The 26,448-nt window shown below is 44.5% G+C and overlaps 1 protein-coding gene across 1 annotated transcript in view; it reads right to left on the bottom strand.

Moving 5' to 3' along the window:
* spata2l (spermatogenesis associated 2-like) overlaps positions 1 to 16,603 on the bottom strand; it is a 51,978-nt gene extending 35,375 nt beyond the window's left edge. The window contains exons 1-2 of the mRNA XM_034175671.1: positions 16,465 to 16,603; positions 799 to 1,164 (exon numbers count right to left, since the gene is read on the bottom strand). Of these exons, the coding sequence (XP_034031562.1) occupies positions 799 to 1,146 (348 nt within the window). The 5' untranslated portion in view covers positions 1,147 to 1,164; positions 16,465 to 16,603. The remainder of the gene's footprint in view (positions 1 to 798; positions 1,165 to 16,464) is intronic.
* Between the last annotated feature and the right edge of the window lie 9,845 nt (positions 16,604 to 26,448).

Below are 26,448 nucleotides of genomic sequence, written 5' to 3'. Positions count from 1 at the left end.
CAACATCCAGAAACACCACTGCCTTCTCTGGGACCCAATGTATGGGCACTAACACACCCCCATACCATCACAGATGCACGGGGATTCCAATGGAATGTCCAAGCATAACCACATGACTGTGCAAAATTTCATAAAAGGAAATCAGCAGACATTTATTTTTGTTTCTACCCTTCTGGAGGGCCGCAGGAATCTTTAACATGATTCAAGGTCAACGAAAAAAAAAATCTTTGCGTAAGTTGACACTGATAACAGGAATCTACAAGTATATGCATGCAGAATTATTGAGAAATCAATTGAGAAGTGTGCTAAATATCATTCTTGGTCACTCTGGGAGCTCGTGGAATGATTTAAGGGCAGTGACATATTCTGGGTTATCAGCAGACTCAGAAAGAATCTTTATGTAAAATTACAGAAAAGTTACTGAATAGGTTTTTTTTTGTAACAAATGGAACAGTGTGAAAATGGCCTTTTTTACTCTTCTTGTGAGCTCTGCAGTGCCAACAGGGTTTCAATCAGAAAGTCCAACTGACCATGACCAGACAGACAGTCCCCCAAGGATGTTTGTACCAAATTTAAGAAAATCTAAACAGTTTTCAGAAAAATCATGTCACAGCATACCACACACAAATCTTGATATGATTATTAGTGCTGTGGACATTCACTCAAAGGTCGAACAACAATAACAATGAAGACCTTACAATGATAAGGACAATGACCCCTTACTACTTTCTTAGTACTGAAATTTAATGGGACATTTTCCTCTAGAAGTACCCACTTCATATTCTTTTATAAACCAACCTTCACAAATTTGTACTCCTCCCTCCAGGGTCCGAGGTACAAGTTTAGGGCTGCTTGTTCCAGGACTTCAAAAGCTTTAGCCAGCCCTCGCAGACCACCTCTGGCTCCTCCTCCACAGGACGCTGTCTTTGTTGCTTCAGCTTTGAGTGACTTCTCCATCACCTGCAGCGGATCCAAACCTAGGCAGTGGCCATCCTGGGCATCCCCGTCCTTCAGCAACGCCTGCACCTGCGCCCGCAGGTTTTCATCCTTACACACGAGGGGGGAGCCTCCTTCCACAATCTGCCGCTCCAACGTGAGATCATAACTGGCCACAAGCTCTCTTGCTCTCTGCCTGGAGATGCTCATCTTCTCACTTCACTGGAACTGAAGGAGACAAACAGCAGAGTTACTGGACTTTACGCACTTTTCCACCATCGCATTCATGCACTTGCACAGAAAGGTCTGCAATTATCAGAACATGTATTCCTGTTTTAATTATTCTGACAGTGGTAGTGGTGTACTGGATCACAGTTGACCTGTGGTCCGTACAGACTGGTTCCCGCAGACCGATTGCAAAGTTCACCTAAGTGTGATTTTGTGTCATGGTAACGATTTTAAAAGTGCTAACCGTGTTCATTTTGATGCACTTGTGGTAAAAATCACAGTGTGAGTGGTAGAAATACCACTGCTCTGGCTCATACAGCCTAATATTAAAAAAAATGACTTAAAAACTGCCTTGCAGAGAGCCTGTAGCTCCCGCTGTAGCTGCACGCTCACACAGCCTGCAGGGTCCTACACACTTTCTATGTCAAAATTTCAGACTTTTTCCACACTTAAATTTTCAGACTTCAGAGTTTTCACCATACAAATAACTACTCATCTTTCACTCATGTGAGAGAGCAGAATGTACACTTTTGTTGTTTAGTTGTCAATGTCTCTGAGATGGCCAAACATCTGGGTCACGTGCATAATGCTGGCATCAGTGAAAACACTATTGGGGACCTACGCGAACACACGAGACCAAATCACTTTCCTGCAAGTCTTCGCCTGGCTAAATACAACATCTCCCCCTGGCCCAAAGATTCCTGAATTTTAGGCTACATCTCAAGCTTTTTCTTCCACAGGGGCTCCACAGAGCTGTGTTCTGTCACCATTGTAAACTAAAACCCTCTTCCTGGAACAGTACCGATTGCTTGCCTTGCTCTTGCTTGCCTCTACTGGTGGTTGGCTCTCACTGCGGTATTGTATCACTTCCTGTTCCGTAGCACAGCGGTGTTTTTCTGTATCTGTTAGCTGTTTAATCTGCGCAGTTAGATTGATCTAGTTACCTAGATAATGATTTGTTTCACAGTGTAATCTTCACGTGCCTTAACTAAAGCACTCCCTCTGCTGAATCACCTCTAAATTATTTACACATTATTCACTTTGTGTGTTTTTAGGAATCCGCTAGCTTAGCGCAGCTACTAGCTCTTAGCCGGTTTAGCATGGTGGCTTCTCCTGTCTCTCCCCCACTTTTCTGCTCTGGGTGTGAAATGTTTAGTTATTCCTCGGCCTCCTTTAGCAGTAATGGTACTTGTAATAAGTGTAGCTTATTCGTAGCTTTGGAGGCCAGGCTGGGCGAATTGGAGACTCGGCTCCGCACCGTGGAAAATTCTACAGCTAGCCAGGCCCCTGTAGTCGGTGCGGACCAAGGTAGCTTAGCCGCCGTTAGTTTCCCTCTGGCAGATCCCGAGCAGCCGGGAAAGCAGGCCGACTGGGTGACTGTGAGGAGGAAGCGTAGTCCTAAACAGAAGCCCCGTGTACACCGCCAACCCGTTCACATTTCTAACCGTTTTTCCCGACTCGGCGACACACCCGCCGAGGAACAAACTCTGGTTATTGGCGACTCTGTTTTGAGAAATGTGAAGTTAGCGACACCAGCAACCATAGTCAATTGTCTTCCGGGGGCCAGAGCAGGCGACATTGAAGGAAATTTGAAACTGCTGGCTAAGGCTACGCGTAAATTTGGTAAGATTGTAATTCATGTCGGCAGTAATGACACCCGGTTAAGCCAATCGGAGGTCACTAAAATTAACATTGAATCGGTGTGTAACTTTGCAAAAACAATGTCGGACTCTGTAGTTTTCTCTGGGCCCCTCCCCAATCAGACCGGGAGTGACATGTTTAGCCGCATGTTTTCCTTGAATTGCTGGCTGTCTGAGTGGTGTCCAAAAAATGAGGTGGGCTTCATAGATAATTGGCAAAGCTTCTGGGGAAAACCTGGTCTTGTTAGGAGAGACGGCATCCATCCCACTTTGGATGGAGCAGCTCTCATTTCTAGAAATCTGGCCAATTTTCTTAAATCCTCCAAACCATGACTATCCAGGGTTGGGACCAGGAAGCAGAGTTGTAGTCTTACACACCTCTCTGCAGCTTCTCTCCCCCTGCCATCCCCTCATTACCCCATCCCCGTAGAGACGGTTCCTGCTCCCAGACCACCAATAACCAGCAAAAATCTATTTAAGCATAAAAATTCAAAAAGAAAAAATAACATAGCACCTTCAACTGCACCACAGACTAAAACAGTTAAATGTGGTCTATTAAACATTAGGTCTCTCTCTTCTAAGTCCCTGTTAGTAAATGATATAATAATTGATCAACATATTGATTTATTCTGCCTTACAGAACCCTGGTTACAGCAGGATGAATATGTTAGTTTAAATGAGTCAACATCCCCGAGTCACACTAACTGCCAGAATGCTCGTAGCACGGGCCGAGGCGGAGGATTATCAGCAATCTTCCATTCCAGCTTATTAATTAATCAAAAACCCAGACAGAGCTTTAATTCATTTGAAAGCTTGACTATTAGTCTTGTCCATCCAAATTGGAAGTCCCAAAAACGAGTTTTATTTGTTATTATCTATCGTCCACCTGGTCGTTACTGTGAGTTTCTCTGAATTTTCAGACCTTTTGTCTGACTTAGTGCTTAGCTCAGATAATTATAGTGGGCGATTTTAACATCCACACAGATGCTGAGAATGACAGCCTCAACACTGCATTTAATCTATTATTAGACTCAATTGGCTTTGCTCAAAATGTAAATGAGTCCACCCACCACTTTAATCATATCTTAGATCTTGTTCTGACTTATGGTATGGAAACTGAAGACTTAACAGTATTCCCTGAAAACTCCCTTCTGTCTGATCATTTCTTAATAACATTTACATTTACTCTGATGGACTACCCAGCAGTGGGGAATAAGTTTCATTACACTAGAAGTCTTTCAGAAAGCACTGTAACTAGGTTTAAGGATATGATTCCTTCTTTATGTTCTTCACAGACTAAGCTTAATTATGGAGTTCCACAAGGTTCTGTGCTAGGACCAATTTTATTCACTTTATACATGCTTCCCTTAGGCAGTATTATTAGACGGCATTGCTTAAATTTTCATTGTTACGCAGATGATACCCAGCTTTATCTATCCATGAAGCCAGAGGACACACACCAATTAGCTAAACTGCAGGATTGTCTTACAGACATAAAGACATGGATGAGCTCTAATTTCCTGCTTTTAAACTCAGATAAAACTGAAGTTATTGTACTTGGCCCCTGTGAGAAATCTTGGAGTCATTTTTGATCAGGATATGTCATTCAAAGCGCATATTAAACAAATATGTAAGACTGCTTTTTTGCATTTACGCAATATCTCTAAAATTAGAAAGGTCTTGTCTCAGAGTGATGCTGAAAAACTAATTCATGCATTTATTTCCTCTAGGCTGGACTATTGTAATTCATTATTATCAGGTTGTCCTAAAAGTTCCCTGAAAAGCCTTCAGTTAATTCAAAATGCTGCAGCTAGAGTACTGACGGGGACTAGAAGGAGAGAGCATATCTCACCCATGTTGGCCTCTCTTCATTGGCTTCCTGTTAATTCTAGAATAGAATTTAAAATTCTTCTTCTTACTTATAAGGTTTTGAATAATCAGGTCCCTTCTTATCTTAGGGACCTCATAGTACCATATCACCCCAATAGAGTGCTTCGCTCTCAGACTGCAGGCTTACTTGTCGTTCCTAGGGTTTGTAAGAGTAGAATGGGAGGCAGAGCCTTCAGCTTTCAGGCTCCTCTCCTGTGGAACCAGCTCCCAATTCGGATCAGGGAGACAGACACCCTCTCTACTTTTAAGATTAGGCTTAAAACTTTCCTTTTTGCTAAAGCTTATAGTTAGGGCTGGATCAGGTGACCCTGAACCATCCCTTAGTTATGCTGCTATAGACTTAGACTGCTGGGGGGTTCCCATGATGCACTGAGTGTTTCTTTCTCTTTTTGCTCTGTATGCACCACTCTGCATTTAATCATTAGTGATTGATCTCTGCTCCCCTCCACAGCATGTCTTTTTCCTGGTTCTCTCCCTCAGCCCCAACCAGTCCCAGCGGAAGACTGCCCCTCCCTGAGCCTGGTTCTGCTGGAGGTTTCTTCCTGTTAAAAGGGAGTTTTTCCTTCCCACTGTCACCAAGTGCTTGCTCACAGGGGGTCGTTTTGACCATTGGGGTTTTTACGTAATTATTGTATGGCCTTGCCTTACAATATAAAGCACCTTGGGGCAACTGTTTGTTGTGATTTGGCGCTATATAAATAAAATTGATTGATTGATTGATAGTAATACTGTGAGAAATCTTGGAGTCATTTTTGATCAGGATATGTCATTCAAAGCGCATATTAAACAAATATGTAGGACTGCTTTTTTGCATTTACGCAATATCTCTAAAATTAGAAAGGTCTTGTCTCAGAGTGATGCTGAAAAACTAATTCATGCATTTATTTCCTCTAGGCTGGACTATTGTAATTCATTATCATCAGGTTGTCCTAAAAGTTCCCTGAAAAGCCTTCAGTTAATTCAAAATGCTGCAGCTAGAGTACTGACGGGGACTAGAAGGAGACAGCATATCTCATATTGGCCTCTCTTCATTGGCTTCCTGTTAATTCTAGAATAGAATTTAAAATTCTTCTTCTTACTTATAAGGTTTTGAATAATCAGGTCCCATCTTATCTTAGGGACCTCATAGTACCATATCACCCCAATAGAGCGCTTCGCTCTCAGACTGCAGGCTTACTTGTAGTTCCTAGGGTTTGTAAGAGTAGAATGGGAGGCAGAGCCTTCAGCTTTCAGGCTCCTCTCCTGTGGAACCAGCTCCCAATTCGGATCAGGGAGACAGACACCCTCTCTACTTTTAAGATTAGGCTTAAAACTTTCCTTTTTGCTAAAGCTTATAGTTAGGGCTGGAGCAGGTGACCCTGAACCATCCCTTAGTTATGCTGCTATAGACTTAGACTGCTGGGGGGTTCCCATGATGCACTGAGTGTTTCTTTCTCTTTTTGCTCTGTATGCACCACTCTGCATTTAATCATTAGTGATTGATCTCTGCTCCCCTCCACAGCATGTCTTTTTCCTGGTTCTCTCCCTCAGCCCCAACCAGTCCCTGCAGAAGACTGCCCCTCCCTGAGCCTGGTTCTGCTGGAGGTTTCTTCCTGTTAAAAGGGAGTTTTTCCCTTCCCACTGTCGCCAAGTTCTTGCTCACAGGGAGTCGTTTTGACCGTTGGGGTTTTTACGTAATTATTGTATGGCCTTGCCTTACAATATAAAGCGCCTTGGGGCAACTGTTTGTTGTGATTTGGCGCTATATAAATAAAATTGATTGAATTGATTGATTCCTGTTCCACTGACCCAGTCCCCCCTCGCTTTTTTTTTTTTTTAAAGGAGGTTTGGGACACCATTGGCTCTTTTGTCAGAGAAATTATTAATAGTAGTCTGTCTTGTGGAATTGTGCCTTCTTTTTGTAAAAAAAAAAAAAAAAAAAAAAAAAAAAAAGCTATTGTGGAGTTACTGATCAAAAAAACCTAGTTTGGATCCCACGGCTTCTTCAAATTATCCATCTATCTCCAAGTTACCGCTTGTGTTGACAATTTTAGAGAAATGTGTCTTTGCACAATTGCAGCCTTTTTTAGATAAAAATGGCACATTGGATCCATTTCAATCGGGGTACAAAGCATTTCACAGTACCGAGTCTGCACTTTTAAAGGTTCTTAATGATGTCCTTTTAACAACTGATTCTGGCAGTTCAGCCATTTTAGTGCTTTTAGACCTCACTGCAGCTTTTGACACAGTCGACCACACAATTCATTCAGACTGCCTGAGAGACTGTGTGGGTGTCAGGGGGACTGTTCTAGAGTGGTTTAGGTCCTACCTGTCGGAGAGGTCTTTCTCCGTCAGGCTGGGGGACTCCACCTCGTCTTTAGCCCCTCTTCAGTGTGGAGTCCCCCAGGGTTCTATCCTGGGACTCATCCTCTTTGCTCTATATCTCCTCCCACTCAGAGATTTTTAAAAAACATGGCCTAACATTTTTATGCTGATGACTGTCAAATCTACATGCCTATCGCTAAAAACAGCCTTTGCCCCTGACACCCCTACTCGACTGTCTGTGACATCAAGTCTTGGTTATCACAGAATTTTTTAAAACGTAATAAGGGCAAGACAGAGGTTATGTTGTTTGGAAGTGCCCTCGCTGATTTGGGACCTCTCAAGGATTTTGTACGTCCCAAAGTCACCAGCCTTGGCATCACCATAGACAGCAATTTTAAATTTGACAAACATAAAAAAAAAAAAAAAAAATTAATGGTGTTTTGAAATTGTGCTTTTATCATCTCCATCTTTTATCAAAGGTAAAACCATTTTTATCTTTTAACCTTTTTGAAGAAGTTGTGCATTCTTTTATTTCAAGTCGTCCGGACAACTGTAATGCACTTTATTTTGGCATCAACCAACAAGCTCTTTCCCGTCTGCAGTTAGTCCAGAATGCTGCAGCGCATCTTTTAAGGCCTAGTTCAAAAATAATGAAGCCTAACTGCTGATTTGCACTGCATTCATCATGAACAAGCCATTATTTTATTTAGCACTATCCAGATTTATCTGTGAGTTGCCTATAGTCTCTTTGACAGGTACTGAAAATTTCATGGAAAAATTCCACACGGTTCCAGAGATATGCACGAAATTTACCCCAAAAAATAGCACCCTTTTTTTTTCATCAATTTTGTGTGACAATGATATTTAGCATTATCATTTAAAGTTGAATGTTAAAGAAATAACCTTGCATTTTGTCAGTTTGTTTGTTTGTGCTTCATACTAACACACTAATACATTTCTGTAAAGGTAGAAATGTCATTTCCTAGAAAAAACATGTTTCTAAAGCAAGGTAAAACTGTCACAAGCGTAATGCTGAGAATAAGTCCTTGATTTATTTGTGTATCTCCTACTCTGCTTCAACAAAATAATTATATTACTTGTTCAATAATACCAGGAACTAATGGAGAGAATTTCTTTGTTTCTGGTTTCTGCAGACTAACGAAGATACCTCCAACTGTTGTCACAAGCGTTACGCTCTAGCACATTATAGTATATGTGCACTGATAATTTCTAGCAATGACTGACAAAAAATACCACTTTTAAATTTTGATGGTTATGTCACATTTTGATTATTTTTGAACGAGGCCTTAACAGGGGCCTGGAAGCGTGGATCACATAACCCCAATTCTTGCATCTTTGCACTGGCTTCCTGTTAATTTTAGAATTGATTTTAAGTTTTTTATTGTTTGTTTTTAAAGCTTTGAATGGAATGGCCCCTCAATAAATCAATGACCTCCTACAAACTTACTCTCCAGCGCGTGCTCTGAGGTCTGAGGGCCATTTCTAGCTCATGGTGCCTAAGATGAGACTTAAAAACAGGGGGGACAGGGCTTTCTCTGTGGCTGGTCCCAGACTCTGGAATGCACTGCCTCTCCACATCCGAACAGCCCCCACAGCGGAGTGTTTTAAATCTCATCTGAAGAGCCACTTTTATTCTCTGGTTTTAAACACCACGTGAGTTGTGTGGTCCTATTTTATTGTTTGGTTTTTACTGTTTTTTTATCCAGGTTGATTTTATTGGTTTTATCTTTTGTATGCTGAATTTATTTATTTCTGTTGATTTTATTAGTTTTTTTTTTTAACTTTGCATGTTTTATTTATTTTTATTGTTATTTTACTTGTTTTTAATTTATTTCATGACTATTGGGGTCTTAACAATCAATCAATCAATCAATTTTTTTATATAGCGCCGAATCACAACAAACAGTTGCCCCAAGGCGCTTTATATTGTAAGGCAAGGCCATACAATAATTATGTAAAACCCCAACAGTCAAAACGACCCCCTGTGAGCAAGCACTTGGCTACAGTGGGAAGGAAAAACTCCCTTTTAACAGGAAGAAACCTCCAGCAGAACCAGGCTCAGGGAGGGGCAGTCTTCTGCTGGGACTGGTTGGGGCTGAGGGAGAGAACCAGGAAAAAGACATGCTGTGGAGGGGAGCAGAGATCGATCACTAATGATTAAATGCAGAGTGGTGCATACAGAGCAAAAAGAGAAAGAAACAGTGCATCATGGGAACCCCCCAGCAGTCTACGTCTATAGCAGCATAACTAAGGGATGGTTCAGGGTCACCTGATCCAGCCCTAACTATAAGCTTTAGCAAAAAGGAAAGTTTTAAGCCTAATCTTAAAAGTAGAGAGGGTGTCTGTCTCCCTGATCTGAATTGGGAGCTGGTTCCACAGGAGAGGAGCCTGAAAGCTGAAGGCTCTGCCTCCCATTCTACTCTTACAAACCCTAGGAACTACAAGTAAGCCTGCAGTCTGAGAGCGAAGCGCTCTATTGGGGTGATATGGTACTACGAGGTCCCTAAGATAAGATGGGACCTGATTATTCAAAACCTTATAAGTAAGAAGAAGAATTTTAAATTCTATTCTAGAATTAACAGGAAGCCAATGAAGAGAGGCCAATATGGGTGAGATATGCTCTCTCCTAGTCCCCGTCAGTACTCTAGCTGCAGCATTTTGAATTAACTGAAGGCTTTTTAGGGAACTTTTAGGACAACCTGATAATAATGAATTACAATAGTCCAGCCTAGAGGAAATAAATGCATGAATTAGTTTTTCAGCATCACTCTGAGACAAGACCTTTCTGATTTTAGAGATATTGCGTAAATGCAAAAAAGCAGTCCTACATATTTGTTTAATATGCGCTTTGAATGACAAATCCTGATCAAAAATGACTCCAAGATTTCTCACAGTATTACTAGAGGTCAGGGTAATGCCATCCAGAGTAAGGATCTGATTAGACACCATGTTTCTAAGATTTGTGGGGCCAAGTACAATAACTTCAGTTTTATCTGAGTTTAAAAGCAGGAAATTAGAGGTCATCCATGTCTTTATGTCTGTAAGACAATCCTGCAGTTTAGCTAATTGGTGTGTGTCCTCTGGCTTCATGGATAGATAAAGCTGGGTATCATCTGCGTAACAATGAAAATTTAAGCAATACCGTCTAATAATACTGCCTAAGGGAAGCATGTATAAAGTGAATAAAATTGGTCCTAGCACAGAACCTTGTGGAACTCCATAATTAACTTTAGTCTGTGAATAAGATTCCCCATTTACATGAACAAATTGTAATCTATTAGACAAATATGATTCAAACCACCGCAGCGCAGTGCCTTTAATACCTATGGCATGCTCTAATCTCTGTAATAAAATTTTATGGTCAACAGTATCAAAAGCAGCACTGAGGTCTAACAGAACAAGCACAAAGATGAGTCCACTGTCCGAGGCCATAAGATCATTTGTAACCTTCACTAATGCTGTTTCTGTACTATGATGAATTCTAAAACCTGACAAACTCTTCAAATAGACCATTCCTCTGCAGATGATCAGTTAGCTGTTTTACAACTACCCTTTCAAGAATTTTTGAGAGAAAAGGAAGGTTGGAGATTGGCCTATAATTAGCTAAGATAGCTGGGTCAAGTGATGGCTTTTTAAGTAATGGTTTAATTACTGCCACCTTAAAAGCCTGTGGTACATAGCCAGCTAATAAAGATAGATTGATCATATTTAAGATCGAAGCATTAAATAATGGTAGGGCTTCCTTGAGCAGCCTGGTAGGAATGGGGTCTAATAAACATGTTGATGGTTTGGATGAAGTAACTAATGAAAATAACTCAGACAGAACAATCGGAGAGAAAGAGTCTAACCAAATACCGGCATCACTGAAAGCAGCCAAAGATAACGATACATCTTTGGGATGGTTATGAGTAATTTTTTCTCTAATAGTTAAAATTATGTTAGCAAAGAAAGTCATGAAGTCATTACTAGTTAAAGTTAATGGAATACTCAGCTCAATAGAGCTCTGACTCTGTCAGCCTGGCTACAGTGCTGAAAAGAAACCTGGGGTTGTTCTTATTTTCTTCAATTAGTGATGAGTAGAAAGATGTCCTAGCTTTACGGAGGGCTTTTTTATAGAGCAACAGACTCTTTTTCCAGGCTAAGTGAAGATCTTCTAAATTAGTGAGATGCCATTTCCTCTCCAACTTATGGGTTATCTGCTTTAAGCTACGAGTTTGTGAGTTACACCACGGAGTCAGGCACTTCTGATTTAAAGCTCTCTTTTTTAGAGGAGCTACAGCATCCAAAGTTGTCTTCAATGAGGATGTAAAACTATTGACGAGATACTCTATCTCACTTACAGAGTTTAGGTAGCTACTCTGCACTGTGTTGGTATATGGCATTAGAGAACATAAAAAAGGAATCATATCCTTAAACCTAGTTACAGCGCTTTCTGAAAGACTTCTAGTGTAATGAAACTTATTCCCCACTGCTGGGTAGTCCATCAGAGTAAATGTAAATGTTATTAAGAAATGATCAGACAGAAGGGAGTTTTCAGGGAATACTGTTAAGTCTTCTATTTCCATACCATAAGTCAGAACAAGATCTAAGATATGATTAAAGTGGTGGGTGGACTCATTTACATTTTGAGCAAAGCCAATAGAGTCTAATAATAGATAAAATGCAGTGTTGAGGCTGTCATTCTCAGCATCTGTGTGGATGTTAAAATCGCCCACTATAATTATCTTATCTGAGCTAAGCACTAAGTCAGACAAAAGGTCTGAAAATTCACAGAGAAACTCACAGTAACGACCAGGTGGACGATAGATAATAACAAATAAAACTGTTTTTTGGGACTTCCAATTTGGATGGACAAGACTAAGAGTCAAGCTTTCAAATGAATTAAAGCTCTGTCTGGGTTTTTGATTAATTAATAAGCTGGAATGGAAGATTGCTGCTAATCCTCCGCCCCGGCCCGTGCTACGAGCATTCTGACAGTTAGTGTGACTCGGGGGTGTTGACTCATTTAAACTAACATATTCATCCTGCTGTAACCAGGTTTCTGTAAGGCAGAATAAATCAATATGTTGATCAATTATTATATCATTTACCAACAGGGACTTAGAAGAGAGAGACCTAATGTTTAATAGACCACATTTAACTGTTTTAGTCTGTGGTGCAGTTGAAGGTGCTATATTATTTTTTCTTTTTGAATTTTTATGCTTAAATAGATTTTTGCTGGTTATTGGTAGTCTGGGACCAGGCACCGTCTCTACGGGGATGGGGTAATGAGGGGATGGCAGGGGGAGAGAAGCTGCAGAGAGGTGTGTAGGACTACAACTCTGCTTCCTGGTCCCAACCCTGGATAGTCACGGTTTGGAGGATTTAAGAAAATTGGCCAGATTTCTAGAAATGAGAGCTGCTCCATCCAAAGTGGGATGGACGCCGTCTCTCCTAACAAGACCAGGTTTTCCCCAGAAGCTTTGCCAATTATCTATGAAGCCCACCTCATTTTTTGGACACCACTCAGACAGCCAGCAATTCAAGGAGAACATGCGGCTAAACATGTCACTCCCGGTCTGATTGGGGAGGGGCCCAGAGAAAACTACAGAGTCCAACATTGTTTTTGCAAAGTTACACACCGATTTAATGTTAATTTTAGTGACCTCCGATTGGCGTAACCGGGTGTCATTACTGCCGACGTGAATTACAATCTTACCAAATTTACGCTTAGCCTTAGCCAGCAGTTTCAAATTTCCTTCAATGTCGCCTGCTCTGGCCCCCGGAAGACAATTGACTATGGTTGCTGGTGTCGCTAACTTCACATTTCGCAAAACAGAGTCGCCAATAACCAGAGTTTGATCCTCGGCGGGTGTGTCGTCGAGTGGGGAAAAACGGTTAGAGATGTGAACGGGTTGGCGGTGTACACGGGGCTTCTGTTTAGAACTACGCTTCCTCCTCACAGTCACCCAGTCAGCCTGCTTTCCCGGCTGCTCGGGATCTGCCAGGGGGTAACTAACGGCGGCTAAGCTACCTTGGTCCGCACCGACTACAGGGGCCTGGCTAGCTGTAGAATTTTCCACGGTGCGGAGCCGAGTCTCCAATTCGCCCAGCCTGGCCTCCAAAGCTACGAATAAGCTACACTTATTACAAGTACCGTTACTGCTAAAGGAGGCCGAGGAATAACTAAACATTTCACACCCAGAGCAGAAAAGTGCGGGAGAGACAGGAGAAGCCGCCATGCTAAATCGGCTAAGAGCTAGTAGCTACGCTAAGCTAGCGGATTCCTAAAAACACGCAAAGTGAATAATGTGTAAATAATTTAGAGGTGATTCAGCAGAAAGAGTGCTTTAGTTAAGGCACGTAAAGATTACACTGGGAAACAAATCGTAATCTAGATAACTAGATCAATCTAACTGCGCAGATTAAACAGCTAACAGATACAGAAAAACACCGCTGTGCTCCGGAACAGGAAGTGATACAATACAATATCTTGATTCTATGTGCAGCACTTTGGAACATCTTTGTTGTTAAATGTGCTATATAAATAAAGTGGATTAGATTGTAGGGCTGAAACGATTTAGTCAAGTAACTCAATTCAATTACAAAAAATGTTTGAGGCAAATTCTGTGCTTTGAAGCTCCATTTAATGTTGTAGTACATATACCAGGCATGTGTGTGGCACTGTAGTGTCCCCAGAAAGAAAAAAAAAAACAGAAGACTAGAGCATGCACATAAGCCATCTAAATACTAATCAATGTAGCACGAAAAGCTACCGCTTTCCAATGCGACACATTGAGAAAAATAAAGCCTTTTGAGAGAAAGAGGGTCCACGCTGATCATCTGAAATAGACTGACTGCACATTTAAAGTGAAGCAGTGTAACACACGGTTTGGTCCGCTGGCTGCGCTCTGCTCTGTGCGCTTTAAGTCAGGTTTTAATTGACTGGGTGCAGAGCGGATTTATCAGTGTGGCTTTTGTGGAAAAGCTGAGCCCAGTTCTTTACAGGCTGTGCTCACGTTCATGTGCAGCCTGATTGACTGAGGATGACACCGACCACCTGCATTGATGGTCCGGTGTCAGGGGAGTGCTGAGCTCCTGACACCGGGAAAGACCCAAAACTTGTAAAGAAGTGAAAAAATAAATAATTACCCAAGGAAACAGAAAGGGATACACTAAATTTGATAATCTGCATGATGGTGCAGTGACATTGTGCCATTGCTTAGGGTGAACCCTGGACTATTAATGTTGTTTAAATATGCAAAAGCACTTTTTATCCGATTACTCAATCAATCACCAGAATAAATCGACAGAATACTCAACTGCTAAAATAATCGATAGCTACAGCTCTAGATCACTACAAATACATTGATTTAAAAAGTAACAAGTAGTCACACAGTGAGAAAAAGAAATCCTGTATTAAAAAAAAGATGCACTGATAGTTTATAATCAAATGGAAGCCCCCTCAATCATAACTGAATTGTGACATGCCTAAAAATCATGTTCACTTAAATGTTACAAGTGGATATTGATACAGTGCCATATTCCACCACTTGGTATGGCGCCCGGTAACAAACCGCTGTGATCGAATGGCATCCAATAAGAGATTACGCTGATTACCGCGAGATAAACAGGGACTTCATGGTGTCAAAGCTGTACAGGACGTAACATAGGAATATTAAGCTCAAAACTCAGGGTTATGTTGGAATATAATAATAACAATAACAACAACAACCACCACCACGTCTATTTAACCAGATAGAAGCCCACTGAGATCGAAACCTCTTTTACAAAGGTGACCTGGCCAAGAAAGGCAGCAGCACACGTCATCATGGTCAAATCATCATCATCATCATGAGAACTAGAGTCCGGACGATATTATCGGCCGATATAAGCCCTTTTCAAAGTACTCACTATCGGCCGAAATTTTGCCAATAGAACGCCGTTAATATCTCATAAACAGAATAGTTAATGAAATAATGTTTGTGTCGGCAATGTAAAATGTCCTTGCACTGTTTGTCCAATAGATGGAGCTCTGACTCCATTCAACTGAGAGCTGCTTATACCTCTGCTTAAATTGCATTTTTTGAACTTGAAAATTATTCTCTGTTATAAAGTTAATCAATATGAGGACAAAGCTTCAGCTTTTAGCTCATACCTTTTTTGTTAAGGGTCCAAAAAGAACATTTTATTCATTCAAAAAAAAAAAAATAACCGTCTGATTTATCAGCTATCAGCAAATCAGCCGATTTATCGATTATCTGCATTTTTTTCATCCAAATATCGTTATCGGCATCGGCCTCAAAAAATCCATATCGGTCGGGCTCTAATGAGAACATTAATAACAAATAACATACAAAAATACAATCATCTTGGTAATAGTAAATTGTAACAATGGATAGTCTAAAACAAATTAGAATTTAGAAACACGGGCATTGTGCTAAAGAATTTTGTTTGCAAGCTCTTAAGATGGAGCAGAGGTGTTCAAAGAAGTCAAGCCAGACAGTTTCAATTTGGATTGGAGGCCATTCCAAAATCAGATGGAGCAGAAAAAGCTTTCTTTTCTGCTTCAGTGCGGACACGAGGTACACGGAAGCACGTCATTCGGGCGCAGAGCACAACAGCCTTCAACTAAATCTAAAATCAGAACTTTTTTTAATCTTATTTTCTAAGAAACTGCATGTTTCTAAGAAAATAAGATTTTTAAAACGTTCTGATTTGGTGTAAAATTTGTTCCAAATCAACATCAGAGGTGGCAGCCCTGAGTGAAAACAAGGGAATAGCCAACAACAGCCTTTATTTTATAAGAAAGTACACAGAGGCCAATAGGTGTGTAACTGTAGATACATGTTCTTCTGTCAAACTGGTAACAAAACGTCAACTTAAACCTGTTTGTAAGATATTCTTAATTTAAAGATAAGCCCCCTACAGGCGTAGTATCGCCACTGTTTATTAAAGAAAGTGAAACTTAAACCAGCTGCTACTACTAACTGAGAGGAAGGAAAACAACTGGTCAAAAATAAGAGATTCGAACATCAAAAGTTATTAAATGTTTAAAGAATATGTCAGCATTTTAAAAACCAGCTCAGTCTGAGGTTAGCATTAACTCCTCTTCAGCAAAGCTGTGCTAAGTTAAAGTGTTCTGCTGTCGTTAAAGAACATAAAACGAATCCTGGTTCAACTGAAATAAACCTATGTTCACCATACACTGCCAACAATTAGACTGTTCCAGGCACCGACTAACTGCTGGTGTGCTGAGAACTCACGCTATGAATGGAAATACACGTTATGAGGTGTTTTAAGTGAGAGTTTAGATAGAAAGAGAGAAGTAAATACAGTAAATGTGGGATTTATAAGTAACTTGCGGAAACAAAAACGCTAAATTAGCATAAACAAATGTGTGGATGTGAACAACTCGGAACTGCCTTACAGCGAAAACCAACCAAAAGTCAAACCACAAACTCACCTCGTCAGAGTGGCTTCTTAATAAACAGAACACAGGGAGGGGAAAAACCTCAACATTGTCACGTATCGACAATATTTGACGTGTTTGGCTCAAAAATTTCGGAGCTTCCAGTTCCTTCTTCTTCTATGGTATTTTCTTCTTCTCCGGCATTAACGGCAGCCAGCATCCTTATTGTTGCATTGCTGCCACCTTCTGCATCAGTCCGTTATAGCAGTACTGAATCCTCCACGAAATAGAAGAGGTCCGTTATTTAAGACAAGCTTCAAACACTGAGTTACATTTTACTGACATGGACGTGAAAAAATCTCAGGAAACCATTTTTTTTTAAATATCTGTTTCATTTTTGTGGCATTATTAGCAGAAAATAGTTGGCTTTCGATCTATAACCTTTCTGTAGTCATGAAAATATGTTTGTTTATGTTTAAAAAAAAGTATTTTTGAAAACATGGTGTATGTCATGAGAGTTTAGATCTATTTCTGAAACAGATATATCTATCACCAGGAATGATGTTCCTGCTCACTACAGAAAAAGCACACTGCTCAGGTCAACCAATGATACTGTCATTGTGCAGTGGTATGGAAATGGAACCTTCAGCAGGATTAGGTCTTCAAATGTTGATCTCCGAGCTGAGAATAGAGTTGATGCAAGCAGGGCTTCTCGCAATGACAATACATTGCACCTCGGCCATATGGCACTGTCTGAGACAGGACAGGACTGTAAAATGTTAAGAATATTGTAGAATTTCAAGAAAATAAGTTCATATGTGTTGATGAATTTAGTTTGAAGTCTCATAGGTCTGTAAAACTTAGTTACTGCCAAGGTGAGCTATAGCTTTGGTTAAGTTCACATAAGGTTTTTTATAAAGATTTTGTATTAATTCTTTCGATTATCTATTGATGAGTATTTTGTTGAAACAGTATTTTTATTGTGGCATAAGAAAGTTTATTTTTTGGCTTCGATGTCAGTAAAATGTAACTCAGTACTTGAACCATGTCTTAATGTGAGTAACCAACAAAAGCAGCTTATTTCCAGAAGGGCCAACGGCACGTGTCTGTTATTCCTCCCAGCACATCTGTTCATGGCGCCAATTGGGAGCTTGGTTGTGATGGGGAAGCGAACCTGGATGATCTGGGGTCGCTGGCATCCCAGTCCATTGTGCAAAAAATTACACCACCACCTCCCTTGAGTGTCTTTCAGGTCTTTAAAAAGCCAACACTTCCCCCTCCCATTTGAGCTTGTGTCTAAAATACATCCTACAGACACTTCTTTCAGGGCTGTTCTTCTAAATTATGAGAGAAGCTCTTGTCTTTCTCTAGAATATTTATTACAGGACATGAGGACATGCTGCACTGTGTCTGGCTGTGGACATTCCAAACATGGTCCATCCTGATGCTTTCTCGGAGGATGAGATAACTGAGACAGAGTCACTACACACCAACACTTTACAGTGATAAATCTGTGCTGATCACTGGACTGACATTAGAACAGTCAATAACTCCACTGTGTAGACATTCAGGAGGTCTGATGTTCTCTGGCATTACTCAAAATTCCCTCCTTGGAGAAGAAAAGCTGCTCCAGTAGCATCTGTTTCTGGGACCTTCGACCCGTCAATATTCATTTAACGACATAAGACATACGCTATTGGTCTTCACTTCATTCTCTCCTTCTCCTTACCTCCTCATTATCTAATCCTCACTTCCTTCTCTCCTTCTCCTTACCTCTTCATTATTTAATCCTCACTTGCTCCTCTCCTTCTCATTACTTCCTCATTATCTAATCCTCATTTCCTCCTCCCCTTCTCCTTACCTCCTCATTACTTAATCCTCACTTCCTCCTCTCCTTCTCCTTACCTCCTCATTACCCAATCTTCACTTCCTCCTCTCCTTCTCATTACTTCCTCATTATCTAATCATCACTTCCTTCTCTCCTTCTCCTTACCTCCTCCTTATTATCTAATCCTCACTTCCTCCTCTCTTTCTCCTTACCTCCTCATTATCTAATCCTCACTTCCCTCTCTCCTTCTCCTGACCTCCTCAATACTTAATCCTCTCTTCCTCCTCTTCTTCTCCTTACCTCCTCATTATCTAATCCTCACTTCCTTCTCTCGTTCTCCTTACCTCTTCATTATCTAATCCACACTTCCTCCTCTCCTTCTCCTGACCTGCTCATTACTTAATCCTCACTTCCTCCTCTCCTTCTCCTTACCTCCTCTTTACCAATCTTCACTTCCTCCTCTCCTTCTCATTACTTCCTCATTATCTAATCCTCACTTCCTCCTCTCCTTCTCCTTACCTCCTCATTACCAATCTTCACTTCCTCCTCTCCTTCTCATTACTTCCTCATTATCTAATCATCTCTTCCTCCTCTCCTTCTCCGTACCTCCTCATTACTTAATCCTCACTTCTTCCTCTCCTTCTCCTTACCTCCTCATTACCTAATCTTCACTTCCTCCTCTCCTTCTCATTACCTAATCCTCACTTCCTCCTCTCCTTCTACTTACCTTCTCATTACTTAATCCTCACTCCCTCCTCTCCTTCTCCTGACCTGGTCATTACTTAATCCTCACTTCTTCCTCTCCTTCTCCTTACCTCCTCATTACCAGTCTTCACTTCCTCCTCTCCTTCTCAGTACTTCCTCATTATCTAATCCTCACTTCCTCCTCTCCTTCTCCTTACCTCCTCATTACCTAATCCTCACTTCCTCCTCTCCTTCTACTTACCTTCTCATTACTTAATCCTCACTTCCTCCTCTCCTTCTCCTGACTGTTGTGAAAGTGTAGTGACACGGACCCACAACAGGGGGCGCAAATGAACGGTCAATAGATGAGCCAAAAGGTAACAATTTAATATAATTACAGTCAAATTACAAAGGTGACGTGTGGGCAGGCTCGAGGATAGAAGACGTCTGTCCTGAGAAGAGCCGGAACCACACGATTTCCGCCCCCACAGAACCTGGTGAATACTGGAGCCGCCAAGTCCCGAATTCCCAGGTGATCACCGTCCCCGACTGTCGGATCTGGTACTGCTGGCGAAGAACAAAGACAGTCAAGTGTGGGTGTGTGTACACCCAGTAACAACAGCGGTGGGAATGCCACCTCCACCTCTCACTCAATATGTTGCAGAGTACCGCAGTGATTCCTCAGGGGAAAAGAGTGCCGTCCTGCACTGACTCAGCCTCCACAGAAAAAGGAACCGGTACTCCTGCAAACACTCACAATATACAGATATATTGCAAAAGACACAAACGGCTGAGGATATTACCTCCAATGAAGTATGATATCTCGGCGATGAGGTGGAGATGACGTCTGGTCTTTATGGAGTGCGATGATGAAGAATGTGTGACAGCTGTCAGGAATTAATGAGTGACAGCTGTCACTCCCGGCTGTGTCCGTGGCGGCAGCGCCCTCTCGTGCCTGAAGCCCGCACTTCAGGCAGGGCGCCCTTTGGTGGTGGGCAAGCAGTACATCCTCTTCTGGCGGCCCACACAACAGGACCCCCCCCTCAACGGGCGCCTCCTGGCGCCCGACCAGGCTTGTCCGGGTGTCTGCGGTAGAAATCAGCCAGGAGGGCCGGGTCCAGGATGAAGCTCCTCTTCACCCAGGAGTGTTCTCCGGGTCCATACCCTTCCCAGTCCACCAAATACTGGAACCCCCGGCCCATTCGACGGACGTCCAGGAGCCGGCGCACTGTCCAAGCCGGCTCCCCGTCAATGATCCGGGCAGGAGGCGGCGCCGGACCGGGAGCACAGAGGGGTGAGGTGTGGTGAGGCTTGAGTCTGGACACATGAAAAACCGGGTGGATCCGCAGTGAAGCTGGGAGTCGGAGCTTCACTGCGGCAGGACTGAGGATTTTGAGGATCTTGAAAGGTCCAATGTATCGGTCCTTCAACTTGGGGGAGTCCACTTGGAGGGGGATGTCCTTCGTGGACAGCCACACCTCCTGCCCGGGCTGGTAAGCAGGGGCCGGGGATCGCCGGCGGTCTGCATGGGTCTTCGCCCTCGTCCGGGCCTTCAACAAGGCAGAACGGGCGGAGCGCCACACCCAACGGCACTTCCGCAGGTGGGCCTGGACCGAGGGCACACCGACCTCTCCCTCCACCACAGGGAACAACGGGGGCTGATACCCCAAACACACCTCAAATGGGGAGAGGCCGGTGGCGGAAGACACCTGGCTGTTATGCGCATACTCGATCCAGGCTAGATGGTTACTCCAGGCCGTCGGGTGCGCGGATGTGACGCAGCGGAGGGTCTGTTCCAGTTCCTGGTTGGCCCACTCTGCCTGTCCGTTCGTCTGTGGATGGTACCCGGACGAGAGGCTCACGGTGGCCCCCAGTTCCCTGCAGAAGCTCCTCCAGACGTGTGAGGAGAACTGGGGACCACGATCTGAGACGATGTCGGTGGGTATCCCATGCAGACGGACAACATGGTGGACCAGGAGGTCTGCTGTCTCCTGGGCTGTTGGGAGCTTCGGGAGGGCCACGAAGTGGGCCGCCTTGGAGAATCGGTCCACTATCGTGAAGATGGTGGTGTTGCCCTGGGACGGCGGGAGGCCCGTGACGAAATCCAGGCTGATGTGGGACCAGAGGGGATGAGGCACAGGAAGCAGTTGGAGTAGTCCTTGGGCCTTCCTGTGGTCAGCCTTGCCCCTGGCACAGGTGGTGCAGGCCTGGATATACTCCCGGACGTCGGCCTCCATAGACGCCCACCAGAAGCGCTGCCGGACAACTGCCATGGTCCTTCGCACCCCTGGATGACAGGAAAGCTTGGAACCGTGACAGAAGTCCAAGACTGCAGCTCTGGCCTCTGGTGGGACATATAAACGGTTCTTCGGACCTGTACCTGGGTCCAGGCTCCGTGCCAGGGCCTCCTGGACGATCTTCTCCACGTCCCAGGTGAGGGTGGCCACGATAGTGGACTCCGGCAGGATGGGCTCCGGTGGATCCGACAGTGCAGTTTTGACCTCCTCTTCGTGTACCCGGGACAAGGCATCCAACCTCTGGTTCTTGGTCTCGGGGCGATAGGTGATCCGGAAGTCAAAACGCCCGAAGAACAGTGACCAGCGGGCGGGCTTGCCTGGGGTTCAGCCGCTTGGCGGTCCTGATATACTCCAGGTTCCGATGGTCAGTGAAAACCGTGAACGGCACAGACGCTCCCTCCAACAGGTGTCTCCACTCCTCAAGAGCCTCTTTCACCACAAGGAGTTCTCGACTGCCGACGTCATAGTTCCGTTCAGCCGGGGTCAACCTGCGTGAAAAGTAGGCACACGGGTGAAGAACCTTATCGGTCTCTCCGCCCTGGGACAGCACGGCTCCTATCCCTGAGTCAGAGGCGTCCACTTCAACCACGAACTGGCGGCTAGGGTCGGGCTGCACCAAAACTGGCGCAGTAGAGAACCGTCGTTTCAACTCCTTGAACGCGGCTTCGCACCGATCCGACCAGGTGAAGGGGACTTTTGGAGAGGTCAGGGCTGTCAGGGGGCTAACTACCTGACTGTAGCCCTTAATGAACCTCCTATAGAAATTAGCGAAGCCGAGGAACTGTTGCAGCTTCCTACGGCTTGTTGGTTGGGGCCAATCTCTCACCGCCGCAACCTTGGCCGGATCAGGGGCGACGGAGTTAGAGGAGATGATAAACCCCAGGAAGGACAAAGACGTGCGGTGAAACTCGCACTTCTCGCCCTTCACAAACAGTCGGTTCTCTAATAACTGCTGCAGGACCTGACATACATGCTGGACATGGGTCTCAGGATCCGGAGAAAAGATGAGAATATCGTCCAGATATACGAAGACGAATCGGTGCAGGAAGTCCCGCAAGACGTCGTTAACCAAGGCTTGGAACGTCGCGGGGGCGTTGGTGAGGCCGAACGGCATGACCAGGTACTCAAAGTGACCTAACGGGGTGTTAAATGCCATCTTCCATTCGTCTCCCTTCCGGATCCGAACCAGGTGATACGCATTTCTAAGATCCAGCTTAGTAAAGATTTTGGCTCCATGCAGGGGGGTGAACACGGAATCCAACAATGGCAACGGGTATCGATTGCGAACCGTAATCTCATTCAGCCCCCTGTAATCAATGCATGGACGGAGTCCGCCATCTTTCTTGCCCACAAAAAAGAAACCTGCCTCCATCGGGGAGGTGGAGTTCCGGATCAGCCCGGCAGCTAATGAGTCCCGGATGTAGGTCTCCATTGATTCGCGCTCAGGTCGTGAGAGGTTGTACAGCCTGCTGGATGGGAACTCAGTGCCTGGAACCAAATCAATGGCACAATCGTACGGACGGTGCGGGGGAAGGGTGAGTGCCAGATCCTTGCTGAAGACGTCAGCAAGATCGTGGTACTCAATCGGCACTGCCGTCAGATTGGGAGGGACTTTGACCTCCTCCTTAGCCTGTAAACCGGGAGGAACCGAGGATCCTAAACACACCCGATGGCAGCTTTGGCTCCACTGAACCACCACCCCAGACGGCCAATCAATCCGGGGATTGTGCTTCAACATCCATGGGAAGCCCAAAATCAAGCGGGAGGTAGAAGGAGTTACAAAAAACTCAAATCTCCTCCCGATGGTTTCCAGACACCACCAGAGTTACTGGTTGTGTCTTGTGTGTGAGTAAAGGGAGGAGGGTGCCATCTAGTGCCCGAACCTGTAATGGCGAAGGAAGCGCCACCAGAGGGAGCCCTACCTCCCTTGCCCATCTGCTGTCTAGCAGATTCCCTTCTGACCCCGTGTCCACCAGTGCTGGGGCTTGAAGGGTTAAATCCCCGCTCAGGATTGTGACTGGGAGTCGTGTGGCAATCTGTGTGTGTCTCAATTGAATGTTTTGACCACCCCTTAGCCCAGTCTCTAAGGGCGAGTGTTGTCGTTTTGGCCGTTTGGGGCAGTTTTTCTGTATGTGCTCCTTTGAGCTGCAGAGAAAACACTCCCCGCGGATCAGCCTCCTCATTTTGGCCCTGTGCGTTTCCCTAACAACGTCAGCAGGGGGAGCTGTTACCCCACGGAGCGCTGTGGTTGTGGAGCGTGGGGAGGGCGGTGCCTTTTCGAACCCGGAAGGGAGAGGGGCGGCGCGTATCCGGTCACGTCCTTCGCCTCGCTCTCGACGGCGTTCCTCCAACCGATTGTCTAACCGTATAACGAGATCGATAAGCCCATCTAAAGCCCGCGGTTCCTCCTTAGCTACCAGCTGCTCCTTCAGAACCAACGACAGTCCGTTTATGAAGGCGGCGCGGAGCACAACGTTATTCCAGCCGGACCTCGCAGCCGCGATGCGGAAGTTGACTGCATAAGCGGCTGCGCTCTCGCGTCCCTGTCTCATTGACAGCAGCACGGTTGAAGCGGTCTCTACTCTGTTAGGGTGATCAAACACTGTTCTGAACTCCCCCACAAACCCAGCGTATGCTGATAACAACCGTGAGTTCTGTTCCCAGAGCGCCGTAGCCCAGGCGCGTGCCTTACCCCGAAGCAGAGCAATCACATAAGCTATTTTAGTAGCATCTGACGCGTACATGACGGGACGTTGTGCGAAGACGAGTGAACATTGCATGAGAAAGTCTGCGCACGTCTCCACACAACCTCCATACGGCTCAGGAGGGCTTATGTATGCTTCAGGGGATGGTGGGAGGGGTTGTTGAACCACCACTGGAACGTTCATATTCTGCACAGGGTCGGCAGGAGGACGAGCTGCAGCAGCGCCCTGAGCGCTCGCCGCCATCTGTGCGGAGAGAGCCTCCACCCTGCGGTTCAGGAGGATGTTTTGCTCGGTCATTTGGTCCAACCGAGCCGTAAAGGCGGTGAGAATGTGCTGTAGCTCACCAATCACGCCTCCTGCAGACGCCTGCGCTCCCTGCTCTCCCATTGGTCGTTCAACAGCCGGGTGACGCCCCTCGGAGTCCATGACGCTGGCCGAGATATCCTGTTGTGAAAGTGTAGTGACACGGACCCACAACAGGGGGCGCAAATGAACGGTCAATAGATGAGCCAAAAGGTAACAATTTAATGTTGTGAAACGTGCACAACGAACATACAGACAATCTCAGAATATAATTACAGTCAAATTACAAAGGTGACGTGTGGGCAGGCTCGAGGATAGAAGACGTCTGTCCTGAGAAGAGCCGGAACCACACGATTTCCACACCCACAGAACCTGGTGAATACTGGAGCCGCCAAGTCCCGAATTCCCAGGTGATCACCGTCCCCGACTGTCGGATCTGGTACTGCTGGCGAAGAACAAAGACAGTCAAGTGTGGGTGTGTGTACACCCAGTAACAACAGCGGTGGGAATGCCACCTCCACCTCTCACTCAATATGTTGCAGAGTACCGCAGTGATTCCTCAGGGGAAAAGAGTGCCGTCCTGCACTGACTCAGCCTCCACAGAAAAAGGAACCGGTACTCCTGCAAACACTCACAATATACAGATATATTGCAAAAGACACAAACGGCTGAGGATATTACCTCCAATGAAGTATGATATCTCGGCGATGAGGTGGAGATGACGTCTGGTCTGGAGTGCGATGATGAAGAATGTGTGACAGCTGTCAGGAATTAATGAGTGACAGCTGTCACTCCCGGCTGTGTCCGTGGCGGCAGCGCCCTCTCGTGCCTGAAGCCCGCACTTCAGGCAGGGCGCCCTTTGGTGGTGGGCAAGCAGTACATCCTCTTCTGGCGGCCCACACAACACTGACCTGCTCATTACTTAATCCTCACTTCCTCCTCTCCTTCTCCTTATCTCCTCATTACCAATCTTCACTTCCTCCTCTCCTTCTCAGTATTTCCTCATTATCTAATCCTCACTTCCTCCTCTCCTTCTCCTTACCTCCTCATTACTTAATCCTCACTTCTTCCTCTCCTTCTCCTTACCTCCTCATTACCTAATCTTCACTTCCTCCTCTCCTTCTCATTATCTCATCCTCACTTCCTCCTCTTCTTCTCCTTACCTCCTCATTACCTAATCTTCACTTCCTCCTCTCCTTCTCATTATCTAATCCTCACTTCCTCCTTTCCTTCTCCTTACCTTCTCATTACCTAATCCCCATTTCCTCCTCTCCTTCTCCTTCCATCCTCATTACCTAATTCTCATTTACTCCCCTCCTTCTCCTTACCACCTCATCATGCACAATATGAACAACATTTTTCTTTGTGCAGTGTAAAACCAGTAAAACTAACATTCTTTTTTCATTTAATTTTTTTGCTCCTCTCTATTTATTAATGGAACATCTGAATGCTTTGATTTTACAGTTGTCTGATGTTTTGCCTCCATAAAGTTACAGTTCTGGATGCAGGTATGTCCTTAAGAAGGAACCTGTTTAGTGCTGCAATTTCAACTTGATTGATTGATTGATTGATTGATTGATTGATTGATTGATTGATTGATTGATTGATTGATTGATTGATTTGGGTGATCTAACGTTCGTGGGGAATTCACGACCATCATTCTCTGATGTTTGTCTGATCGGTTGTTCAAACTGATGACACTCGGTTCTGGTTCTTCTACTGGTTCCTCCACCACTCCCATGGAAGCGAAAACCTCCTCACAGATGAGACCTTTTATTAAAAAGTGTCTCGCTGTGACCCCTACTGGTAGATCAGGAGTTTAGCCACTGTCAAAAATATTATTGAAATTTTATGAACCTCCATCAGATCCCTTCGTTGGGTCTCCTCGTGTTGGTAGTTCTATAAAGTTCTCTTGATGACACCCATCATTTGTGATGATGTCTTCTGAGTCATTTCAGATCTATGTTTATTAAAAGTTCTCTTCAAAAACTATTTCCAAGTCTTTCTCTGTTTCCACCTTGTTGATCTTTATCAAACGTTGTACGGTTTGATTTGATTTCGTCACTGAGGCGTCTGTGACATCAAGGACTGGTGTCATCACAGCGCGCGCACTGCATGCGTGGTGCACGGTGTGGGCGTGGCTTCAGTGACTCCGAGAGAAGGGCGGAGCTGTTGATCCCGGTGCTTTAAGGCTCCGCGGCCGTGCACGGTGTTGTGTGCA

This window comes from Thalassophryne amazonica, chromosome 8 (genome assembly GCF_902500255.1).
Source record: "Thalassophryne amazonica chromosome 8, fThaAma1.1, whole genome shotgun sequence".
Classification (NCBI taxonomy): domain Eukaryota; kingdom Metazoa; phylum Chordata; class Actinopteri; order Batrachoidiformes; family Batrachoididae; genus Thalassophryne; species Thalassophryne amazonica.
Note: the sequence above shows the minus strand (reverse complement) of the source record. Positions and strands in the feature narration are given on the sequence as shown.